Raw genomic sequence first — 24,746 nt, forward strand, 5'->3', positions numbered from 1 at the left:
GTCCTGGCGTAGTCATGGCTGCCTTCCGCGACATGGAAGAAGTGAGCCAGGGTCTGCTGAGCCTGCTGGGCGCCAACCGCGCGGAGGCGCAGCAACGGCGGCTGCTGGGACGCCACGGACAGGTGGTGGAGCGGCTACTGGAGACGCAAGACAGCGCCGAGCAACGACTGCGAGGTCAGGGCTTGGGAGCGGCCGGGATCCGGGTCCGCGTGATGCCAGGGGGCAGCAGGTCCGCCTCAAAACCCTTCCTCCTGGGCGCCCCCATCCCTGCCCTATTCTCCCGTAGACACTGCCTCCTCTGAGCCTCAGTTTCCCCGCCCGTGAAATGGGCTTCAGGATGGCAGCCACCTCCCAGGAAGTTAGTTGGTGAATATAGGAGCTCTCAGGGTCTGGCCCAATTTTGAGCGTTCCGTGGGCAGGAGCTGCGGGACTTGGGGTCCGAAGTGGGGCTCAGGAGTCAAAGCGCTGGGTTTTAATCCCAGCATCCCCACTTACTGAGGTTGTTCAGCTGTTTTATTGAGCACCTGCCGTGTGCCAGGTAGAGTACCAGCTCTGGGTTAGAAGCAGAGAACAAAACAGACCGTGAGAGGGTTGTTAATGCTAGCGGGGAGCGGGGGGAGGCTCAGAGGATAAACAAGGAAAATGGATAAGTAAGGAGGTGACGGGCTAAGGAGAAAAACTGGGTTGTATAGGAGGGAGTGGTGATGTTTGGGGGCAGGTCAGCGAAAGCCTTCTGAAAAGATGATGTTTTAGCAGAAACCCAAGGAGGCTTGGGAGGGAGCCAGGGCTATGGTGAGGATTAAATAAATCGGTGCTGGTAAGGTGCTCCCTGCTTTACATGGAGAGGAAAGTGGATAGATAATACCATTTACATGGACTCGAAGACACCTTCAAATGTAAGACTCTTAAAGCTAAGGGGAAAAAGCTTTGCTAATAAATATCTTAATATGCTACAGAGAGGGCTAGATCAAGCCTCTCCCACAGGTGAGGGGCTCGCCCAGCCTCCGACCTGGATTTCAGGTAACTCATGAGCCCTGCGGCCCCAGTCCAGTGGCTGCCTCCCAAGCCTCAGTGTCCTCGTCTATGAAATGGGACCACTGATATCACTTAGCCATTTTTAAGTGTCCAGTTCAGTGGCAATAAGCACATTCACATCAGTGTGCAGCCATCCCCACCATCTGTCTCCAGAACATTTTCTTTTTTTTTATTTTTTTTATTTTTTATTTTTTATTTTTAAAGATTTTTATTTATTCATTTGCGGGAGAGACAGAGAGAGAAGAAGCAGGGGGAAAGGCAGAGGGAGAGGGAGAAGCAGACTCCCCGCTGAACAAGGAGCCCGATGCGGGACTCGATCCCAGGACCCCGGGATCATGACCTGAGCCGAAGGCAGACACTTAACCATCTGAGCCACCCAGGCGCCCCAGAACATTTTCATTATCCCCAACTGAAACTGTACTCATTAAGCGCTGACTCCCCATTTCCCTTCCAGCCCCTGGCACCCACCATTCTACTTCCTGTCTCTATGAATTTGACTATTCTAGGGACCTCATTTAAAGTGGAATCCTGGAATTTTGTGTCTGGCTTATTTTCTTTTTATTATTATTTTTTACATTTTCTGTCTGGCTTATTTCGCTTAGCACAATGTTTTGAAGATTCGTCCACGTTGTAACGTGTCAGAATTTCCTTTCTTTTTAGGGCTGAATACTATTCCAGTCTATGGACATACCTCATTTTGTTTGTCCGTTCATCCACTGATGGACAGTTTGTAGCTTCCAGCCCCCGGCTATTGTGAATAATGCTGCCATGAACATGGGTGTGCAGATATCTCTTTGGGTCCCTGCTTTCAAATCTTTTTTTGTATTTTCCCACAAGTGGAATTGCTAGATCACATGGTAATTTGATATTTAACTTTTTGAGAAACTGTCATCCAGTTTTCCACAGTGGTTTCGGTGCCAGGGTTTTTTTTTTTTTTTTTTTTTTAAATGCCTTTTTACAGTTACGTTTCATGCGGAGATACTGTTTGGGTTGAGACTGAAATGACCTAGGAGCTAGGCAGGGGATGGCTTGGAGGAAGCATGTTCCTGGCAGAGGTGACTGCAAATGCCAAGGTCACGAGCTGAGAGTGAACTTGGAGACCCAGGAGAAAGTGGTGCAGGTGAGGTCAGCCACAGCCAGCCCTGCCAGGAGTGAGCCCCCCAGGAGGTGTTTGGAGGTTGTTCTAAGTGTGGTGGATGCCCCAGTCTGAGTGTTCCCCTTCTCTCTGCCTCCTCTCTCTTTTTTCTCTCTTCTCTCTCCTCCCCACTCCATTCGCTCCCCCCTCCATTGATGGTTTGGGGAGCAGATGGCATCAGCCAGACTGCCTGGGATTTAGCAGAATGGATGGAGTTGGGGCTGGCGAGACAAGAGTCAGTGTACCAAGGAGCTGGTACACTGGGATCCAGTTCAGATCCAGGCCTCAGAGCTAAGTGCCTGTGGACAAGTCACTGAACATCTTGGGGCTTCTGTCCTTCCCCTCTCCGTGGGGGGAGGGGTTAAGCCACCTCCCTCAGAGGCTTGTGAGGGAGGAGGGCACTCCCAGGGAAGAATCCAAGGTGACTCGGTTGTCTGTGGGGAAGGTGAGGGGAGAAGGGGCCGGAAGGCTGCAGAAGAGAGCCAGTCCCTCAGCTATCCTAACAGGAAATCAGCAGGCACTGTTTAAAACAGACAAATCAAGAAATAGCAGCATAAGCAAATTATTTAGAAATGTGAAGGTCAATGCCAGAGAAAACAGTGATGAGTTGAAAGTGGCTGCTTCAGAGGGGTGGAGAGGCTTGGGGAGGGGGGTGTGCCTGTGTGTGTTTAAGTTTTCACAGCCATATACATGTACTATTTTGATGAAGAATTAACAATGTAAGTTTGTAAACACTTAAACGCCAGCCCTTTGGGAAGCATTTCCTTCTGTGTCTTCTCTGAGTTGGCGGGTCTCTTCATGGGAAGAAACATGGTAACCTTGTTAGGGTGTTTTTGATCTTTCTGGATGTTTTGTTCAAAGCATGTTTATTCTGAGTAGGTGCTGGTGATCTATGGTGAATGTAAGATGCAATGCCTGATTAGAGGAAGAAGGAGGAGTGAATCATTCCGTGCTGGAGGGGCTGTCATGGAAGCATGGCCGCGCCCTAGGAGGGGGAGGAGAGTGTCCAGCTGCCCAAGTTGTGCACTGCCCAGGAGGTCTTAAGGGCTGAGTCCAGGAGTATGCAATGGGCAGGAGCACAGTGGCATCCCACAGAGGATAGGCAGGTGGAGGCCCAGGCCTGTGAAAAATGGGGCTTGTTTGAAGAATGATGAGGTGTCTTTGTGGCCAGAGCAGAGGGAAGAGTACACGGTGGGCTGGAAAGCAGGGAGAAAGGCTGTCGGGGAAGTTGAAGGTGCTCAGAGGGACCTGGACCTTATCGTGGAGACACTAGGGAGCCATGGGTGGTCTTCGAGCAGGGGAGTGACTTCACATTTGGTCTCTAAGGCAGCCACACTGGAGGCAGAGAGAAGGGACTGGCAAGCAGGGAGCAAGGAGGAGACTGTTTAGGTGGTACTGGAGGGACCTGTGAGGGGATTGCCGCTGGCCAGGAGGAGGGGACTGGCCAGGCCTGGATCCCTAATTGGATGTGGGAAGTGAGTGCCAAGCTTCTTGCTTGGGCAACAAGGTTGACCGTGACATTGTAAGTTAAGACTAGGTGTGCAAAGAAGGACTGGATTGATTGGTTGGTTGGTTGATTTCTTTATTCATTCATTCGTTTTGTTTTTTTTTTTTGAAGGATTCAAATGTGTTTTGGTGAAATGGAAGCACTTTTACAAGGTCCGGGTGGAACTGAGTGGTGGGCTTTTGGAAATAGGATCGCAGGTTGGGGCGCCGTAGACAGGGAAGTGAGGAGTGGCTGAGACCTCAGGTGCATGAACCGCCCCCCCCCCTTTGTCCTCATGGGGCAAGGGCAGACCCTGGAGAAACCGCTTTGAAGGGCTTCCACCTTCTCTCCCCCCCCCCCCGCCCCCCAGAGATCCTGGCCATGGAGGAAGAAGTGGCCCAGAGCCTTCTTGATGCGAAGGAGCGGGCGCACCACGGGGGTGTCGAGTTGCAGCAGCTCAAAGCTGAGCTTCGGAAGGCCGGCGAGGAGGACACCCGTCTGAAGGCCAGCCTCCTATATCCTTCCATGTGTGTGCGGCGGCGGGGCCTCGGGCTCACCCCGGAGACGCCTGCTCGTGGATGCTAGGCACCGGGCTTAGAGCCGGGGGCCCTGGGCACCCCCATGGCTGGAGTTCGCGCGGGCAGCCCCCCTCCAGAGTGAGGTGACCTTAACTGCCTGCTTTACTCAGCTCACCCGAGAGCTGGAGGAGCTCAAGGAGATCGAGGCCAGTCTGGAGAGACAGGAGAGGGAAGTTGACGAAGACACGACTGTCACCATCCCCTCGGCCGTGTAGGTCCCTCCAGCGCGTGTGGGGTGGCATGGCCAGTGTCGGGCACGGTCTTGCAGCTGAGTTGGAGTCTCTGCCGGGGTGACTTTCTTTTCTCTCTTTGTCTCTTTTTTTGTGTTCTCGTTCAGGTATGTGGCTCAACTTTATCACCGAATTAGTAAAATTGAGTGGGACTATGAGAGTGAGCCGGGGATGGTCAAAGGCAGTATCCTTTGTGGAGAAAGTGGAGCCTGGTGCGCCGGTGGCAATGTGAGGTGCTGAAGCCGCTGTGGACAGCAGTCCCGCAGGTCCCCCGGATCCCCAGACGACCCCGCAGTCCTGGTTCTGGGCATAAACACAAAAAAATGGAAAGCAGGGACTCGAATGGATATTTGTACACCTGTGTTCATGACTGCGTTGGTCCCAACAGCCGAAAGGTTGGAGCAACCCAGTGATGTCTCAGCAAATTGCTAGACGAGCACGCTGTGGTGTATCCACACCTTAAAGTAGTATTCCGCCTTAGAAAGGGAGGGCGGGACGTTCTGGCACATGCTAGAACATGGATGTACCTGGAGGACATGACACATGAAACCAGCCAGACACAAAAAGTGAACTGCTATCTCATTCCACGGACAGGAGGGGTCCCTAGAGGAGTCAAAGCCACAGAGACAGGAAGTAAATGGCAGGGGCTGGGGGGGGGGGGGGAGGGGAGTCCATGTTCCAGTTTAGGAAGATGGAAAGTTCTGGAGACTGATGGCGAGGATGGTTGCACAACCCCGTGCGTGTACTTAATGTCAACTGAGCTCTACACTTAAAAACTGGTTAAAGTGGTATATTTTACATGTATTTCACCACAATTTTTTAAAAAGATAGTACATTATCAGAATTTAACTTTTTGTTCACAGAAATCTCGTTTGGTCTCTAAATATCACATACAAGTTTTTCAGAGGCAGTATCCTTTGCTCCTGGGGTCCCGGGGTTGGGGGGGGCGCTGTGTGTGTCAGGCTTCCTTACATCTGTGCCCTCAGTCCATCACGGCCCCAGTGTCGCCCAGCCTATCCACCTGGACAGCACCCAGCTCTCCAAGAAGTTCATCAGCGACTATCTCTGGAGCCTGGTGGACACGGACTGGTAGCCTGGAGCCTCGGGGACATGTCCATCCACAGCACAAAGCAGCTGTGGTGGGTGGTCGGCGCCTCAGTGGTGAGATGAGCTGAACATTAAATGTTTGCATACAAGTGCGGTTTGTTACTGGGTTTCTTTTGGCCTTCGGCCTCAGTGCTGGCCTGGCCTTGGCTAGGTAACCTTGGAGAACTGCCCTTGCGGCTAGACCTGCAGCTTCACGTCACGGCCACACTGTAGGAACGATGCTGTAGTGTATGAGGACATGTCCTGCATCTTTGTCATTTGTGATTCGAGTTGGGCCCTTTTGTATTGACTCGGGGCATATCTTTGAGTGCCACAGTGTGCCCAGAACTGGAATTTGGAGGTGCAGGCTGGAGCCCTGGCAGTCCCGTTGCCACACGAGAGGCGGGATGCAATCCTCTAGGGTGGATGGGAGCCCGGTTCCCTGATGACCGTGGAACCGGGTATCAGCAGCGCTGGACTTTTTTTTTTTTAAGATCTTATTTATTTATTTCAGACAGAGAGAGTGCGAGCAGAGGCAGGAGCAGAGGGGAAGGGACAAGTGTGCTCCGGGCTGAGCGCAGAGCCTGATGCAGAGTTCAACCCCACGACCCTGAGGTCATGACATGAGCCGAAATCAAGAGTCAGATGCTTAACCAACTGAGCACCCAGGCACCCCTGGACTTTTTTTTTTTTTTTTTTAAGTAGGCTCCACATCCAGCGTAGAAGCCCGATATGGGACTTGAACTCATGACCCTGAGATCCAGACCTGAGCTGAGATCAAGAGTCAGACAGACGTTCAACGGACTGAGCCATCCAGGTGCCCCAGTACTGGACTTCTTTATGTGGGGGGAGACTAAGTTATCTTGTGTGTGCCACTGTTTTTTTTGTTTTGTTTTGTTTTGGTTTGGGTTTTTTTAGTTTGTTTATTTATAATCTCTACACACCCAACATGGGGCTCGAACTCATGACCCTGAGATCAAGAGTCGCATGCTCCACTGACTGAGCCAGCCAGGCGCCCCACAGCTAAAGTAAATCTAACTGATGCACCATACAACCCAGGCCAATCTATGTGTCTCCCTACCCCCCATCCTCAGTGATTTGGGGTACCACTAAGAATGGGAAGCTTACGGCCAGCCTGCCTGCCTGAGGGTAGAGAAGAGGAAGGAGGTTCCCCTCAAACCTAACTGGCTGCCTTCAACGTAAAGCCTGGTCAGTAGATTTGTTACGGTCACACGAGCCTCTGGGTCCTTTGGTCTGGGGTTTTGTGCACATCTGTATAACTGAATTGTTTCTAGTAGGTGCAATGTTACGATAAGTGTTTTTATTTTATTTTATTTTAAAGATTTTATTTATTTATTTGACAGAGAGACACAGCGAGAGCAGGAACACAAGCAGGGCAAGTGGGAGAGGGAGAAGCAGGCCTCCCGCTGAGCAGGGAGCCCGATGTGGGACTCGATCCCAGGACCCTGGGCCGAAGACAGACGCTTAACGACTGAGCTACGCAGGCGCCCCACGATAAGTGTTTTTAATTGGAGAGGAGGCATTCTAGGCAGATGGAGCAGTAAGTTCTAGCAGCATCTGAGCACATCATGGGCACTAGACACAGTCCATTCAGGTCACCCTTGGAGGTTCTGGGGCAAGGAAGACTGCCTGTCAGGCTCTAGGGAAATGGGCCAGTTCATTCGGTTCACAAAAATTCCCCGAACTTCAGAGGCCCTGTTTTTATGCCAAGGGCTTCCTCAGTTTTACGTGTTCGAGTAAATGTTCTCATAAGCCCTCCTGAGCTGTTTTCATTTTCAAGATCGGTAGGGTCTTTTATGGCATGAAATAGACGCAGAGCCTCCTGTTTGTACTGTCGGTCTCCAAAGGGCAAAAGACTTGAACTTGACCAGGGTTTTCCCACCTTAGGGACATCGGGGCCAGTCATTCTCTGCGGTACAGGCTGTCCTGGACATTGCAGGACATTTAGCAGCATTCCTGACCCCCGCCCTCTAGATGCCAGGAACACCCCCTCAGTCATGACAAACGTGGAGCATGCACGAGGCAGCACCCCCTCACCCCCCCCCACACCTTGCAGCCTCAGCCAAGAACCAGCCAGGCATCCACATCTGGTCAGATGAATAGCTGTCTCCCTGATGGGCGTTCCCGTTAATGCAGCTGGCCTCCACCTGCTCGACGGCATGGGTGAAGGTGCCGGGAGTGCACCCCGCCCGGGGGCCCCAAGAGCATGTGCGAATCGACCCAGCCCAGCTGAGCTGCGGGGCAGGCAATGAGGCACGCATCCTTGTAGTGGATCAAGCAAACCTGCAGACGCAGATTGCCTGGGAGACAAAGCAGGTGTGGGGGGGCGGAGGTTGTTACAGACCAGAGCCTGTGAGTGCCCTTGGCCCAGGCCCGGGCCCTAAAGCCCTCCATGGGCCTGCTCGCCCTCCAAGTAATCGCTTTGCTTGGTTCTGGAAGGAGGCCAAGGAGGTGCTGGCCTGCCTGGAGCTCAGTTTCTCCAAGAGGAAGAAGGTCCCTTCGGGGAGGCTGCATGAACCCAGGCTCAGAGTGGCTGTGTACCTCTGTCTACCCAGGCAGCCCCCTGGGACTGGCTGAAGGAATGAGCAAGCGGGTAAGGAACGTGGCCTGGCGGGCGGGTTTAGGGAGGTGCCTGAGCTCACAGGGGCCTGGAGAGGCCCCGGTCCTCTGCATGCCTGGGCCCTGACTCACTGCCCGGTGCTGGCTGGATGCCTGGGACAGCCGGCAGGACAGCCTCAGGCCCACGGCCTCCAGTGTGCACCCCTACCCCCACTCCTGCTCGGCCTTCCTCTGAGAGCTGCCCCGGCAGTGGTGGTCACCAGCTCCCGAATTCTGGAGGCCGGCCACGGGCCTGCTGAGGGTTTGGCCCAGCCTGGCTGAGGGAGGACAGAGATTCCGGTCCCCAGGCCCGGGGAGTGGGGAGCCAGGTCACTGACTTTGCGCCTGGAGAGCTGAGGCTTGACCCCCTTCCTCCTGCACCCCCTCAGGGCCAGCACGGGCCCAGCGCCATCCCAAGCCAGGAAAGAGAATTCATTTTACAGATGGGGCGACAGGCATGGACTGGTCTGGTCACCTGCCCAAAGTCACAGGACAGTGACACCCCGGGAGTCTGAACCTCCACAGTGAGGCTGTGGGGTCCACGGAGGAACAGCCTCAGAGGTGGCGGCCCCTTTTTCAAGGTGACCTGGGTAGAAAGAGGCCAAGCAACGACGAACCCACGCCTGTGGTGGAGCTGCAAAGCTGACGTTCCAGATAAAGTCATCACGGATAGGTGGCCACGAGTCAGACATCCGAAGGCCCAGCTGACCTGGCTTGTAATTGGTGTTTCTGGAGAAGGACCCCAGGGAATTCGAGGGAGACCTAAGGCCTTCACACTGGGCAGTCCCGGGTCCAGTCCCAAGGCTGACTGCCTCCGAGGGGCCCACTCAACCTCTTCCTCTAAACCCCCAGGACTTCATCGCTGTGGTGGGGCCACCCAGTGTCCCCCACCCCCAGGCCCGGTGTGAGCGGTGCTCAGAGCTCTTCGTAGCTTATAGATCAAGAGGGCGGGTGAGTGCATGTGCCTGGGGGACAGGGGTCCAGGGCTGGATTCGAACCTCCATTGTTGGATGTGAGGCCATGACCTGATCTCTCTGGACTGGCTGGGGAGAGGCCGGAAAGACCGGTCGCAGGGCGTCCTCAGGACAGTGCTTGGGTTCCTGGGGACTCTCTGAGTGTGGTCCCGGGACCTCCCGCGACCTCCCCAACTGACTCAGAAATGTGGACTGGGCATCTGTGACCCAGCGGGCCAGCCCCCCCCCCGCCCCCTCCCCCCATCAGGGAGCCACACTGCAGTGGAGGTCAAGACTCATGGGTCCAGAAAGAGGAAACTGAGTCACAGAGAGTCCACCAGTTATTGGCGTGAAGTTCTCACAGCGGCAGAGCCAGGCTTTGGATTGGACCCAGAGTTTGGGCACTGAACTTCCAACTTTCAGTTAGTGATAAATGCTATTACTGTTGGGGGAGGCTCTGGGGAGGTGGGGTCCTTGGAGCCCAGACTTGAGTGTCCAGGGTACAAAAGTGTTTGAGACTGATCCAGGAAGAGGGAACAGCAAGTGCAAAGGTGGGTGTTCAGGGGTAGCCAAGCGGCCTGTGGGAACTGTGAGGCCTGAACCTTGAAGCAGGGGGCTTGATCCCACAGGGAGGGTCAGAAGTAGGGAGTGGTGGCTTGATCCTGCTGAGCCTGCAGTACCCTGTAAGATCTGGAGAGGATTTCAGATTACAGGCAGGACCAGAGTTGGGGCCCAGGAAAAGGAAGCCTGATGACAGCCTTTTAGGACAGGCCACCTTGCAGTAGCCCAGCGTTTCTAGGGGGCTGGTCTTGCTGTGAACCCCGAGCTAACCCCCCTCCGTCCCAGGCACAGCGTGGGAGCAGAGGCCAGGATTAGCAGAGCAGCTGGGCCTGGGAGGGTGGGGCTCCAGTAGGAGGGAGCCCCTCCCCCGAGGGCAGGAAGCAGGGCTGGAACCCGAGCTGCCTGGAGTGGGGGCTGGACCAGACCCAGGAGTCCCCGGGGCTGCCCGCCTCCAACCCCCCGCCCCAACTCGGTTGCCCTGCTTCGTGGGTTGGCTGATGTGACCAGGGCTCACCCACACTCAGAGCCCTCGGCCTCTCCCTCATCCTTCATCGGAGAATTCACTTCCTGGGGGACTGAAGGAGGCGCTGACCCCCGCAGTGGGGGAGGGCTGGCTGGGGAAGCTGTGGCGCGCGGGCAGCCCTCCCCTTCCCCTCTGCCCCTCAGACCTGGGCTCAGCCCCGCAGGCTCCAGCCTGACTCACCGCAAGCAGCGGTGGTTTGGGCTGCCAGGGGTGGGGGTGGGGGGCAGCAGAGGACACGAGTTGGGGGTATCAGGCTTAGGGGAGCAGCTTTCTCCCACCACCCACCCTGTCCTGGCCAGAGCTACTGAGCCCTCAGAGCTGAGGACAGGACCGCCAGCCCCCCACCTTGTCCTTGGGGGCGACAGCCCCCAAACTGCAGAATGCCTCTACCCCTGCACAACCAGCACCGTCGTGGAGCTCTGGTGCTGAGCCCACAGACCGGGGAGTCCGACTTGGGGCCTTCCGATACGGGACCCTGTTCTGAGCCCTAAGAATCCATCCCCTCTACCCCTCGTAGCCAGTAGGGAAAGCCACGGCGTGGCACCTAGGTTCCCCCCCGCCCCCCGGAGCTGCTTGAGCTGAGCCCAGTGACCCGAGCCTCCCCTTTCCCATCTGTGAAATGGGCGCTGGCTACATGCAGGGTGAGCCGTGCGGGGACCGAGGAAGGATTTCGGTCATCAGTCCTTTAACAGAAAGCAGCCGAAGCCAGACACCAGAAGCTTCCATCACCTCTGGCCACTCCCATGCGTGCCCTTGGCCCAGGGACGCCCCCTCCCCCAGTCCTGCCACCTTCCCCTCGCTGCATCCTCGGGCCACCTCCAGGCCCCTTCTGTTTGCCAAGCCATTTACCCTCATTTGTCCCGTTTGCCACGCGGCTGAGCATGGAGTCAGTCAATCAACCAATTATCGACCGCCCGCGTGCCGGCCCGGGCCGCTTCCTGTGCGGTCAGTTCAGTTCTCACCCCCAGAGGCATTTTGGAACCTTCCCAAGACAAAAGGCGGAAGGAAGGAAGGAAGTGCCACCCTGTGGACACAGAAGAGATAACAGGCCCTCCGCTCCCGCGTTCCGGGCATGCGCAGAGCCGCCGACACGCTCCGAGCCTGGGAGCGGGGATTAGCGCTGGCCCGGGTCGGTTGGGGGAAACTGAGGCTCTCGTGGGCCCGAGGTCACCCATCTCAATCTAAGGTGGCCTGGCCCCGCTGTCCGGCACTCTGGGTAGCCCCCTCCCAGCCCCTTCCTGCTCTCCCTTTGCCCTGTAAGGCAGGGGACCCCATTCCCCAGGTCCTGCTGGGTTCAGCCCACGGGGGCCGCCGGTGGGAGAGGGCACCGGGAGGAGGGGAGAAGCTGACTCTCCCTTTTTTCTGCCCTACACAGGGTCTCCGGCAAGGCTCCCACCAGCTCCCTCCCGGGTTCCAGTAACGCCAGCCCCACCCTACACTGTTGCTTAGGGCTGGCTGCCTCATTGTTCCCCGATTTGGTCTTTAAAAAAACTATCATTTAGTATTAAATCGTGTTCCGACACACATAACATCAAACTTACCATCTTAACCGTGTTTAAGCGTCTACTTCAGGGGCATCAAGTACAATAACATGGTTGTGCCGCCAACACCAACATCCGTCTCCAGAACTTTCTAGTCTTCTCAAATTGAACCTCTGTCCCCACTGAACGCTCACTCCCCACCCTGCTCCCCCAGCCCCCAGCGCCCACCATCTACTTGCCATGTCTATGAATTTGACTTCTCCAGGGACCTAGAGTGTGAGGTGGCATGTCATTATGGTTTGCCCCATTTGATCTTTTTACACTTAGTTCCTCATATTAAGTTCTATCCGCTGACCTCTGTGTTCCTGACCCTACCCCCCTGACAAATCCACCCAGACTACTTGTGGTTTGATTTGCCATGCTCAAGGAAAGGGGTCTAAATTGCCTACAGGTCCAGACTCCAGTAAAGCCGGGGTGCGCAAGAGTGCGGACATACGTAGCTGGACGCCCACAGCTCTAGCCAAATGTTGCTACTATGGAATTTGAGAAATCGCCCGAACTCATGATCATTTGGATTTGTGTTGCGAAATCTCTTGCTCTCTTAGCAATTAATTTCATAGGTGTTTATCCTTTGTCTCTCTCATCCTTTAAGAAAACCTCACATCAACCACTCCAGAAGCCCAAAGGGTTTGAAGGGAAGCTTCCTTTGGAAATCATGTGTTGATTGAACCAGGTGGGAAGGTTTCAGCGCCAGCCACTCTTCCCCCAGTTTATGCTTCTGGATTCAGCTCAAGTGTCACCTTCTTAGAGAATCCTTCGCTGAACCATTCTGAAAGGAGTCCTCTCCCTGCCAGTCACTTCTCTGTCCCATTACCCTGTTTAGGTCAGCTCGAGGGCAGACTCTTATTCACTTCTCTTACTCACTGCAGTGTCCCACATGCTTAGACCAGGTGCCCAGTAGATGTTGGTTCTGTGAATGAGCACGCGGGAGATTTAGCAAAACCCCAATTCAGGGAAGCGCCCCATAGCCTGTAGTCCATCCTGAGCTCTGGGGAAATGTTCCCTTTGTAGATCCGTCTCCTGCGGAGTGGAGTCCCACCCATGCACAGATGCGGAGGAGCCCAGAGACCAGAGGAAGAAAATGGTCCAGGTTTAGCCAAGCAGTTCATTTAAGAAATTTAATCGATCACAGACATTCAGGCTATAAAAACATTCTGTACAGTGGTTTAAAAAGCGATAACCCATCCTCCCAAAGCAACCCGCCATATATACAACACAGACACGATTCTCCTGAAGAGCTTTGCACTAATCTTTGTACAAAAAGAAGAGGCGTCTCAGAGACGACGTCCCCCAATGCAGAGCCCCCGGAGGGGTCAGTGATGCAGCAACCAGGGTTTGCAAAAATAAATAGATCTTTGTTTCATATATATATAAGTGATACATGTTTAACAAATATACAAAGTGCAAACATAACAAAAAAGCCCCCCCCCCCATGATCTGTACAGGGGATTATTTACATGCTTCGGAAGGAGAAAAGGCTTTCACAGTTTCCTGCAGGGTAGGGCACAGTGTTTGGTGGTCATGCGGTGAGCAATGGGCAGGCCCTGGGAGACATCAGGCAGGAAGCTACAGAAGCCTGCCTCTTCTCTCTTTGGTCGTAAATGGGACACGGATGATCATATAGGAAAGACGTTTTAAGAAGTCCCATGAAGTGACCCAGCCCGGGGGCCGTCTTTCAGGGCTAAAACGCCATGCACATTTTTGGTGGATACCCGTCAACCACAACCATCTTGTTGGGGGAAATTAATGGCTCGGGGGCATCTGCACAGAAGCCGAAACACTAGCTGGATAGTCTTATGATGGCAGCTTTGAGGCGCTTGGTGGGGGGAGAGGCCCCGGGATCTCACATTCATCTACACAGGCTCTCGCCCACCCGGGAGCCCATCCCAACCGGAACAGAAACCAGTGCAAAATAGTAACAATGTCAACGTTACACAAGATACAGCCCTGAACTAAAAAAAAAAAAAAAAAAAAGTGCACGGGGACCTGGAGGGGGCCGGGGCGGGGGCAGCGGTCCCGACCACCACACCCGACCACACGATGCTCCTAGAGGCTGGAGGCCGCTGTCTTCACGCATCAGCTAACTGGGTATCTCAGGCACTTAATAAATATTAAGGGCAACCAGTGGCACAGGTTTCCCTGGGAACCGTGGAGGTTTTGGTGCATGACTGGGGGCGTGACTTGGCCACGCCCCCGGGATGCTGGATTCGGCCAGGTCAAGACAGATGCCAGAGTCTTGGCGTCGAGGGAGGGCACAGACCTCGCTTGGAAAGAGGGGTAGCAAAGCAAAAGCGAACTCTGGCTGTCCAGCAAGGCAGAGGTGAGCACGTTTACTCCTGAGGTGGGGGGCTCGGGCTAGAGTGGGGGTGGGTAGAGCAGCTACCCCAGACCTTGCGGGTAGGACCTGTTCTCTCGAGTCCCAAGCCCCCTTGCCTGCTCTCCCTCTGGGTCCCTCTGGCAGTCCCTCAGGTGGAAGAAGTGAGCAGTCCCTGGAGAGGGCAGAAATGCGCCCCACTCCAGCTCATTCGGACTTCTCTTCTCCACTATTCATAGAGAAAGAAAGAGAAAAAAAAAAATCCCAACCTAAACCCGTTGCGCATGTGCCGTTCGAAGCCCGTTCTGCCTCCCAGACGAATAAATATATAGAACAAAGCTCTGGCAGGACAGGCCACGCGGCTGCCGGCGCGGAGGCTGCGGCCGCCAACTGTGCTTTGGGTTCACTTCTCTCTTTGCATGAAACGGGAGGGCATCAGGGTCTCAGGAAGGGTTTGGGGCAGGTCAAGGGGCCGGGGAGAAAGTGTTCTTCCTGCCCGTGAGCGGCAGCAGGTTCCGGGGAAGGACAGGACCAGAGGCAGCAACTCACGCCACATCATCCTCCAGGCTGACCATCTGTCTCTGTCAACAGAAAGATAAACGCCGGAAGCGATCAGTCCAACGTTCAGTAAACATGGCCAGAGGCCACCGACGCCTCACTCCCTCCACCCCCCCCGGGGGGGGGGGGCCTGGCCCCCCTCATAGCTGGCCTGGACCAGCAGTCTCCAGCCTGGTCTCCCGACCTTGGCCCCAGGCTTTCCCCCCGACAGCCACCGGAGGGCGCCCGTGAGCCCCAAGTCAGGCCAAGCCCAGGACCGTCCCCAGGGCTCCCACCTTGTTAGGGCAAAGCCAGAATCCTCCCCAGCTGCCTGATCCCTTCCCTCCCCTTGGCTCCTCCCTCGACACCCCCCTCCCCCAGTTCTCAGCTCCGGCCACACCAGACTCAGGGCTATGCCTAGGCTGTGCCTTCAGCTCGGGGAAGCCTGCCCCAGCCTCCTTACCTAAGATCTCCCTCCCAGCCCCCACTGGCTTGCTTCCCCGCCCTTTTCTTGATGCTGTCCATCCCCCACCCTGAGAAGGGCTCCGGAGGCGCTCCCTGCCTCCTGGGCGGGGCGGGGCGCTCACCGCCGGGTAGGTGTAGCCGTCCTGGCTGCAGCAGATGTGGACCTCGTCCTCCGTGGTCTTCTGGTACACGGGATTGTCGAAGTTGATGCTGTTGATGCTCTTCAGCCGCCAGTTCTTCCAGAGGAGGAAGGTCCCGAAGCACAGGAAGATGAGCAGTACTGCCGGGGGGGGGGGGGGGGGGGGGGGGGGGGGGAAGGGGGACTGGTCAGGAGGCCGCCCAGCTCAGTTCCCCCAAGTGACACCGCCGGCAGACTCTGGGTCTTTTGACGTATATAGGGTTTTTTTTTTTGTTCCAAATTTGAAGCCATACTCATCCACTGGAAAAAACCTACCTATGTGCATAACAAATCTCTAACTCGAAGCCCACTGTGACTGCCTTGCCCCAGAAATACCCCACTGGGGTTGATGCTTCCAGGTTTCCTCTCTGTGAGTCATCACAAGTGGGGCCTTCCATCTTTCAGAAATGGGACTGTTCTCTATCAACGGGGCCAAAACTCTTTTCTTTTGTCCGGGTGGTCTTGGCCTCATTTCTAGTGGGCCCTGGGGTGGCGTTCCCGGACCCACTGCGATCCAGGGGACAGCCTAGGGCTCACCCAGCCCAGGTTTGTAAAAAATTCTGGCACCAGGGTGGTTCAGTCGGTTAAACATCTGCCTTTGGCTCAGGTCATGATCCCGGGTCTCCCCGCATCGGGCTCCCTGCTCAGCGGAGAGTCTGCTTCTCCCTCTGCCCCTCCCCCTGCTCCTTCTCTCTCTCTTGCTCTTTCTCAAATAAATAAATAAAAATAAAAAAATTCTGGCCAGGGCCCAGAGGGTGGGAGAGACTCAGGCTCCACTGGGAAGTCGGGGTGGGTGCCGCCTTTGGGCAGCCAGCAGGGAGGCGAGGGTCCTACTGCCATGTCGGTCCACGCACAGCCAGACGACCGTAAGGCACTAACGTGCAGGTCTCCAAGAGCAGGCTGGGTGTTGAAGGGACACCTCGAAACGATTTGCTCAGAAAAGGAATAATGGGTGTGATGCTAACAGAGTTGCGAGTGACAGGGGTGAGGTCGGGGGTAGGGGGGTAGAGCTCCCTAAACTCCCCCTGCAAGAGAACCGTTCACCAGGAGGCTTCCCTCAGGGACGCGCCCCCCTGCCCCAGCTGACACATCAGCGGTCGCTCGGAGCGGGTGGGGGCCTTCATCCTCACCTGGGTGCGGCCCTAGGACCCAGAAGTGGGCTTGGCACACAGTAGGCGCTCAACTGTATTTGAGTGAATGAAGCTAGAAAAGGGGCCGCCCCGAGCCTGGGAGAAAAGGTGGACCGGCCCAGCTCGCCAGCCGAGGCGGTCATCTTGCAGGAAGCCGGGACCAGGCGTGGGCCGGGCCGGCACGCTTACCGATGGGAAGGATGATGTACAGAGCCCCCCCGCTCCTGGGCCTCTCCTCGTCTCCTCTGCTGGCAGCATCACCCAGGGCTGCATGAGGGAAAGGACAAAGCGAGGCTCAGATCCACGGTGAGGGCCAGGGGAAACACAGCAGGTGTAGGACAACCAAGACACAGAGGGAAACGCTGGATGCTTCCTGGTGTCCTTAAAGGTTCAAGGGCGGGGAACCTGGGTGGCGCAGTTGGTTAAGCGTTGGACGCTTGATTTCAGCTCAGGTCCTGATCTCAGGGTGGTGAGATCAAGCCCCGTGTTAGGCTGTACGCTCAGCCCCGGGGGTCTGCTTGGGATTCTCTCCCTCTCCCTTTGCCCCTCCCCCTGCTTGCACTCTCTCTCTCTATAAAATAAATAGATCTTAAAAAAAAAAAAAGTTCAAAGGAACTTGGATCATCTCCCGGGTTTGAGAGGCATCACGCTGGGGCTTTATTCTTAGCAGTCAGGGTTATGTGACTCAGAGCAGATTTAAGAGGGTTCCTTAGCCAAGCGTTATGAGGCTCCAAGGAAGAGGCCCCCAGTCTTTGAGACAAAAACCAGCAGGTAGAGGGGCGCCTGCGTGGCTCAGTTGGTTAAGCGACCGCCTTCGGCTCAGGTCATGATCGTGGAGTCCCGGGATCGAGTCTCGCATCCGGCTCCCTGCTCAGCAGGAGTCTGCTTCTCCTCTGACCTTCCACCCCCATGTGTTCTCTCTCTCCCTCTCTCTCAAATAAATAAAATCTTTATATTAAAAAAAAAAGCCTGCAGGTACATTCCCAGCAGATGGTGAGGTTACTGGTGGACTTGTTAGCCCTGGTTGTGCGTCTGATGGAAACGAGACAGGTCTGCGTGGGACAAGAACCACCTGACTCGGTAGCACTCAGCGATTCCAGGGCCTGGCGTGGACTGCACCAAGCGCCACAGTCCTGTATCAGCTGTCCCCAGTTCAGAAATCCTGGGGGGAACCTCGTTATGGAAGCACGCGTGTGCCCCTGAGCCCTGTGAGGGCCCCATGCAAACGGAAGTTTAAAGTTCTCCAAACAGGCAGACAGGCTGCGAGGACTGAGGACTCACACCTGGACCACATGGACGCAGGTGGGCAGTGACTGACATCCATGCATCCCGCTGTTGTGTGTGTGTGTGTGTGTGTGTGTGTGTGTGTGTGTGTGGAGTTTATACAGACTTTTTTCACATTTGCACGTATTTAAGAAAACTTCTTAACAAAAATTATCTAAGGCAGCAGCAAGGTCCTTGAGAAGTTTTTCCTTTAAAAGGGCTCCTTTGCCTAAAGCGAGAAGCCCTGGGTGGGCCTGTCTGGGAAATGGCTTTTCAACCCGCCCCAAGCAAACAGGTTTCCTGGCCTCCCTCAACCACAGCAGTTCCTGCTTTGCCTTGTTTATGGCTGGACACAGACTTCAGCTACTCTGAGTGGGGGGAAAAATGTCTGAAACTTGCTGATGTGCCCCCCCCCTTTTTTTTCTGGCTAGAAAAATCTATGAGCTCCATTTTTCTGGCCACTCAAATTCCAGGGCGGGCGCCCTCTGGTGGGCAAAGAGATGAATGGCGGGTCTTCCATGAAGCCAGGGAGAGCCAGGCATTAGCCCCAAGCACAGAACTTAAAGCCTGGGACACCTGGGTGGCTCAGTCGTTAAGCGTCTGCCTTCAGCTCAGGTCATGATCCCAGGGTCCTGGGATCAAGCCCCACATCGGGCTTCCCGCTGAGGGGGGAGCCTGCTTCTCCCTCTCCCACTCCCCCTGCTTGTGTTCCCTCTCTTGCTGTGTCTCTCTCTGTCAAATAAATAAATAAAATCTTAAGAAAAAAAAAAAAAGAACTTAAAGCCTGACCTCCGCCCCTTCCCCTTGCCAAAAAAAAAAAAACCAAAAAAACAAACACTTAGTAATTGAGTAATATTTGAATGTGTTCTTTTTTAAGAAATAAAAATGAAGGCCAATACCCCATGATAACAAAGTGTCAGATTTTTAGGAAGACAGGCTCTGACACTATATTTGCCTGATCTGACCTCACTGGGACCCTGGCCTATATTTACAAGACCAGGTGTGAGGCCCATGGGCCATAGTTTGGTGGTCTGATTTTTGAAAACAACAATGCAGTAAAATATGATTTAAGTCCTGGGTTTTTGGTGCCCCCTCCGATGCTGTCCTGAGCAGCTCCTCACCTGCCTCACCCCAGCCCTGGCCCTGCTGGGCAGACACCTGAAAGCAGGTCATCGAATGGGCCCTGATAACATTTCAGGCTCCCAGGCCCCTGCTCGGGGAGGACTCTGGGGTAAGCCGCCGCCACTCACTCCAGCTCTCCACACACCTGGGGCCACGTAGTCCCCACTACTACCAGGAGGTGGGCGGGCATGGTTATTAGTCCCATTTTATAGGTAGGGAAGCGGAGGCTTCCGAGATGCACAGGCCACGTCAGAAAGAGTGCAGGCGCAAAGACTAAATCCACTGGATCCCTTCCTCAAGATTCTCTTCGCCCCTGAAGGGGCCTGTCTAGAGGCTCAAGCTATAAACCAGGGGCCAGGGTAGCCCCTGCTTTTACCGTGGTGGGACATCGTCACCGTCTCAGCCGTGGTGAACTCAGGGCTGGCCACGGACCACGGGCTGGCTGTGTGCTTTGGCTCCACGGCTGTGGAGCGGACCGTCGTCGGCCTGACCGGGACCGTGGAGGTGCCCAGGGTGGTCGCTGGAGGGTCAGTCCCTGAAAGAAGAAGCATTTCCTGAGTGCCCCACTGCTCGTGACAACGGTAAGTAGCACATGCCATTGGCCACAAAGAAAACAGGGGCTGAAAACATGACTGAAAACAGGGGCGCCTGGGTGGCTCAGTTGGTAAGTGTCTGCCTTTGGCTCAGGTCATGATCCCAGGGTCCTAGGATCGAGCCCCACGTAGGGCTCCCTGTTCAGCGGGGAGTCTGCTTCTCCCTCTCCCTCTGCCTCTCCCCCTGCTCATGCGCTCTCTCTAATAAATAAATAAAATCTTAAAAAAAAAAACTGAAAATAATTGAAACACATGAATGTCTATGTTGTTGTTATTTGGTGTCATTCGAAAGGGAGATTAACAAGTATTCCAGACACACTGGCCCCAAACTGAGACTTTCTCTGAGAATGAGAAAAGTTGAACAGGGGGTCATCTCCTCACTAAAATCAGTCACCTCCCAAAGGGGCTGGGAGAGAGTGAACCAGACATCAAAGGTGAAAAGCATCTGTCTAAAAGCCTGGCACAGAGCTCATGTGTCCCACATGACAAAGGCAAACTACGGTTACCCCCTACTCAGACTACTCAGTCTTCCATTTGACAGATGAGCAAAGACAAGATCAGGAAGGTCAAGTTGCAGGACTAAAAGCCACAAGGGTGGCAGAAGCAGGATGCACGCCCACGCCCAGGCAGTCTGGTGCCCCTACCTATGAGGCAGCTCCTCATGTCCTCGGCCAGCAGCATGCCATCAGGGCAGGCACAGGTGAACTTGGGCGAGTGGGGATTGATCTGCGGGGCCGGGAGACACAGGTATTGGCAGCCACCATTGTGGAGGGCAGTCCTCTCACACCAGTTCACCCCTGATGGGGAAGAGGCAGGAAGTTAGGGGAAGAACGAGGCTAGAAAATTCTAGAAAATTCCAGAACACCAGCAGGGAAGTGGAGGGGGGGAGGCGGTCACCTCATCTTTACCTCTTGGTTGTGTGAGGTTGTGAAAAAGGACAATGTCTTCCGGGGACAACAGGTTTTCTGCCACCAAATTAATGTCTGAGCCTGTGAGGCGGTTGGCACTGAAAATGGCTTCGTTGATGATGTCCGTCCAAAATATTTTATCCTATATGAGCAATTAAGACAGCAGATCCCATTAGTCAAGGGCACAGGACACCCGAATTTCTGGGAGAAAGGGGTACTGGGTGGTACGAGCCTCATTTCTTTTTTAAAAAATGTTTAACTGTGTAAGATATATACAACCGAAAATCGACCATCTTAATCCTTTTTAAGTGTGTTCTGTGGCATTAAGTACAATGCCACAGATGGTGCAACCATCACACCATCCGTGTCCAGAACTTTCTATCTCCCCAGACTGAGACTCTGTCCCCAGGAAACACTGACTCCCCACCCCCACTCCTGCCTCCCACCATCTACTTCCTGTCTCTGTGGTGGGACTCCTCTAGGGACCTCACAGAAGTGGGATCAGAGAGGATTTGTCCTCCTGTGTCTGGCTGAGTTGCCTCCAGGTCCCTCCACGTTCTAGTGTGTGTTAGAAATTCCTCCCTGTTTCCTGAATCACATTCCACTGTAAAGATACACATTTTGTTTAGCCCTTCATCTGACGGACACCCCGCTTGCTTCCACCTCTCGGCTACTGTGACTCACGCCCCTCAAACAAGGGTGCGCGAGTATAACGTTTCCTCAGAGCAGGTTTCCCCGCCGTGGTTGGCCCCCTTTTCTCTCTGTCGGGCGGTTAGCAGCCTCCTAGGCCTCTACCCACTAGGTACCAGGAGTAACCTCCCCTCCAAGTGCAACAACCAAAAAGTCTCCAGAAAGTGCCAAATGTCCCCTGGGCCCTGAGATGGCCTCCAAGTGAGAACCGCTGCTTTAAGACTCTTTGGGTGAGTAGGGGGTGCCCGGCTGGCTCAGTCGGCAGAGCCTACAACTCTTGATCTCAGAGTCGTGAGTCTGAGCCACACGGTGGGGGTAGAGTTTACTTAAAAAAACAAAAAAACAAGAAAAGAAACCAACAAAAACACCTCTTTTGAGGAGAAGGAAATGGAAATAACTTCCGTTTTCTAAGTTGGTCCTGGCTTGACCGAGCCAGATGACATGGGCTGACCCGCCAGCACGAGCACTTCGGCCTCGCCCATGAGTTGCACTCTGTAACCGGCACTGGGATGTGAATTCCCTCAAGCACTACCTCGAAGATGGCCAAGGAGAAGGGGTGTGCCAACTTTTTCTTGTCCTCCAAAACGGTCTTCCGGTTCCCGCCATTGACATCAATGCTGGAGATGGAATGGAGCTTGGAGTCGACCCAGTAGAGGCGGCCAACAGAAAGATCTAGAACCCACAGGTGGACAAGGAAGAGATCACATGCCGATGCCAAAGGGGCCTGGGCCTGGCCACCCCCCCCACCCCCAGGAAGGCGCACCCCGCCCAAGGAGCCGGTGGAGAGGTGCTCCGAAAAGCAGGCCCAACTGGCCACCTCCCTGTGTGAGCCCAAACCCCACACTGGCGCGGGTTAGCGGCAGGTTATAAAAACCTCAGGAAGCTGCATCTGCTTCTTCAGGTGCAGCCTGGCCACTGCTCCCTCTCCTCCAGACGGTGCCTGACCCCAGGGACCCAGGTCCCAAGGACGTACCCAGGGTGATGCCATTGGGCCACTGGATGTCTTCCGTCACGAGCGAGTAAACATCGACACCATTCAGCCCCCCCTTCTTGATCTCAGCGGGGGTTCCCCAATCCGTCCAGTACATGAAGCTGGTGGGAGAGCAGCAAGGGCAGCAGGGTGTCAGTGAGGGAGGCTCCCATCTGCCCCGAAGAGCAGCTCCCAGCTGAAGCAGCCAGGCCAGGAATTAAGGCATCCCCCCAAAAGAGACCTCGCATTGGTTTCTTCTGCTACCCTAGTGCTTGCAACCTGGTGAGGCCTGGCAGGATTTTAGGACCTTCGAGAACAAAGGGAGATTTTGATTCCAACGTCTGGACGGGGGCCCTTAATTTGCACCCTTGACAGTGCTTTCTTTTTTTTCTTTTTTTTATTATTTTTTAAAGATTTTATTTATTTATTTCAGAGAAAGAGAGAATGAGAGATAGAGAGCACGAGAGGGAAGAGGGTCAGAGGGAGAAGCAGACTCCCTGCTGAGCAGGGAGCCCGACGTGGGACTCGATCCCGGGACTCCAGGATCATGACCTGAGCCGAAGGCAGTCGCTTAACCAACTGAGCCACCCAGGCACCCTTGACAGTGCTTTCTGAAGGCTTTTTGTTTTTTGTTTTGCTTTAAAAATATTTTTTTAGGGGTGCCTGGGTGGCTCAGCCGGTTAAGCATCTGTCTTCGGCTCAGGTCATGATCTCAGAGTCCTGGGATCAAGCCCAGAGTTGGGCTCCCTGCTTGGCGGAGAGTCTGCTTCTCCCTCTCCCTCTGCTCCTTCTCTCTCTCTCTCTCTCTCTCAAATAAATAAAATCTTAAAGAAAAATAAAGTTTTTTTAATTGTGGTAAAACATACAAAACATAAAAGTTACCATCTTAACGATTGTTTTTTTTTTTTTTAAGATTTTTATTTCTTTGGCAGAGAGAGAGACAGCGAGAGAGGGAACACAAGCAGGGGGAGCGGGAGAGGGAGAAGCGGGCTTCCCGCTGAGCAGGGAAGCCTGATGCGGGGCTCGACCCCAGGACTCTGGGATCATGACCTGAGCCGAAGGCAGACGCTTAACGACTGAGCCACCCAGGCGCCCCATCTTAACCATTGTTAAGTGTCCAGTTCGGTGAAAGTAAGTACACAGACAATGTCATGTCACCATCACCACCATCCATCTCCAGAACGTTTCCATCACTCCAGACTGGAACTCTGACCCCATGAAAACACCAACTCCTCATCCGCCTCCCCCGACCCCTGGCTCCCACCACTCGGCTCACTGTCTCCATGAATGGGACTCCTCTAGGGACCTCACGTAAGTGCAATCATATAGCATTTGTCCTTTTGTGCCTGGCTTCTTGCATTTCGCCTAATGGCCTCAAGGTTCATCCGCATTGCAGCAGGTGTCCGAATGTCCTTCCTTTTTAAGACCAGGTATGATTCTGCTGTGTCGATGGACCACATTTGGTTTATCCTTCAGCCATCGAGGGGCACTCGGGCTGCTTCCGTACCCTGGCTGCTGTGAACACGGGGCCGCAAACACCTGTTCGCATCCCTGTGTTCACTGCTTTTGGATCTATGCTTAGACATGGATCTCCGACGGCTTTTAAGCCTCTGAAGAGATGCTCAAACTAACTCACAAGTAGCCACATACAAATACACTGAAACAGTCCCTCCCCATCGTGACTGCCAAATGAAAAACTTGCTGTTGACCGTGAGCAAGATGGGTGCTCAGGTGCACTAGGAAGCTCAGTCTTATAATGCAGGTTTTCAGTGGCAATTTGATGCTCTGGCCACGCACGGAGCCTCGGACCAACTTCTAGAATATAATCCAGCTTCTAGAATGAGGAATCTAGAAGCGACAATCCTGCAGAGAAACTGCAATGACTCACCTTCAAAGATATTCAGAGGTATTTGCAGCCTCTTTGTGTGAGGTAGGGGGGAAAAACAATTTCCATGTGCCAGATACAAAGTAAATCATGGCTCATCTAGTCAACAGGGAACGAGCCCCGTATGCCAAATGACAGAGCCAAGTGGAGAACAGAGTCCAAGAGGGCAATCCTACGCTACTACCTGGGGGGAAAAGAAACATAACAGTAGACCCGCCCCCCCCACACACACACAACATGACTTGTATCTCAGGGTTTATTTCTAGGAGCCTCTCTCTTTCCTGGCAGCTGGGGGGCTAAAGTTATTCAACCGACTGTCCCTCTACCAAATGAGAACGTTTGTGGGCCCAGGCCCACCTTCAACTCAGGGTCTCTCCCGTGTGAGTCATGCTCATCTCAAAAGTTCCCTTTTGGGGTGCATGGGTGGCTCGGTTGGTTAAGCGTCCGCCTTCGGTTCAGGTTATGATCCCTCGGTCCTGGGATCACACAGCAGAGAGCCTGCTTCTCCCTCTCCCTCTGCTTCTCCCCTCCTCTTGTGCTCTCAATCTCTCTCTCAAATAAATAAAATCTTAAAAAAAAAAAAAAAAAGTTTCCTTTCCTTCTGATGATTGCCACCAGGACAGGCTGCCTGTCCCAAGGTTGCCACCGTCCCTCCAGAATTGTGAAATTCCATGGGCAGATATGGTGTAATGGGGTTTGGGACATGGGGAGGGGAGATGCTTTCCGTCAGGGGACATAGGTCCTTGTGGGCCCCAGAGATGCTGAGTCAGCCATGGGCCCTGCAAACACCCTCCTGGGGGCTCAGCAAGGTGGCAACCTTTACTCCCTGTGGCTTCCTCCCTGAAACTACCATTGGATCTGAGCATTTTTTACCTTTCTCCAATCCTATCCTGGCACAGGATTTCTCTGCTATAAAATACTAAATCAGAATTTAAATAAGTATT

General features: G+C 54.3%; 2 protein-coding genes across 3 annotated transcripts in view; one reads left to right on the forward strand and one right to left on the reverse strand.

Annotated features, from left to right (window-relative positions):
* Positions 1-5,660, forward strand: SPC24 (SPC24 component of NDC80 kinetochore complex). Its single transcript, XM_088022521.1, has 5 exons — positions 1-174; positions 4,027-4,187; positions 4,345-4,445; positions 4,572-4,648; positions 5,451-5,660. Exons 1-5 carry the CDS (start codon positions 15-17, stop codon positions 5,555-5,557), a joined length of 606 nt encoding a protein of 201 aa, XP_087878647.1. The 5' UTR covers positions 1-14; the 3' UTR covers positions 5,558-5,660.
* A 7,191-nt stretch (positions 5,661-12,851) lies between these two features.
* Positions 12,852-24,746, reverse strand: part of LDLR (low density lipoprotein receptor) — a 34,371-nt gene continuing 22,476 nt past the window's right edge. For both annotated transcript variants that reach the window (XM_088017252.1, XM_028088734.2), the window contains 8 exons: positions 21,921-22,039; positions 21,480-21,619; positions 20,258-20,399; positions 19,994-20,146; positions 19,133-19,291; positions 16,561-16,638; positions 15,186-15,343; positions 12,852-14,642 (listed from right to left, as the gene is read on the reverse strand). In XM_088017252.1, the coding sequence (XP_087873378.1) occupies positions 14,607-14,642; positions 15,186-15,343; positions 16,561-16,638; positions 19,133-19,291; positions 19,994-20,146; positions 20,258-20,399; positions 21,480-21,619; positions 21,921-22,039 (985 nt within the window). In that variant the 3' untranslated portion in view covers positions 12,852-14,606. The remainder of the gene's footprint in view (positions 14,643-15,185; positions 15,344-16,560; positions 16,639-19,132; positions 19,292-19,993; positions 20,147-20,257; positions 20,400-21,479; positions 21,620-21,920; positions 22,040-24,746) is intronic.

Source organism: Eumetopias jubatus, unplaced genomic scaffold (assembly GCF_037043125.1).
Source record: "Eumetopias jubatus isolate StellerSeaLion01/CBP00866 unplaced genomic scaffold, mEumJub1_p1.0 scaffold_1, whole genome shotgun sequence".
NCBI lineage: Eukaryota > Metazoa > Chordata > Mammalia > Carnivora > Otariidae > Eumetopias > Eumetopias jubatus.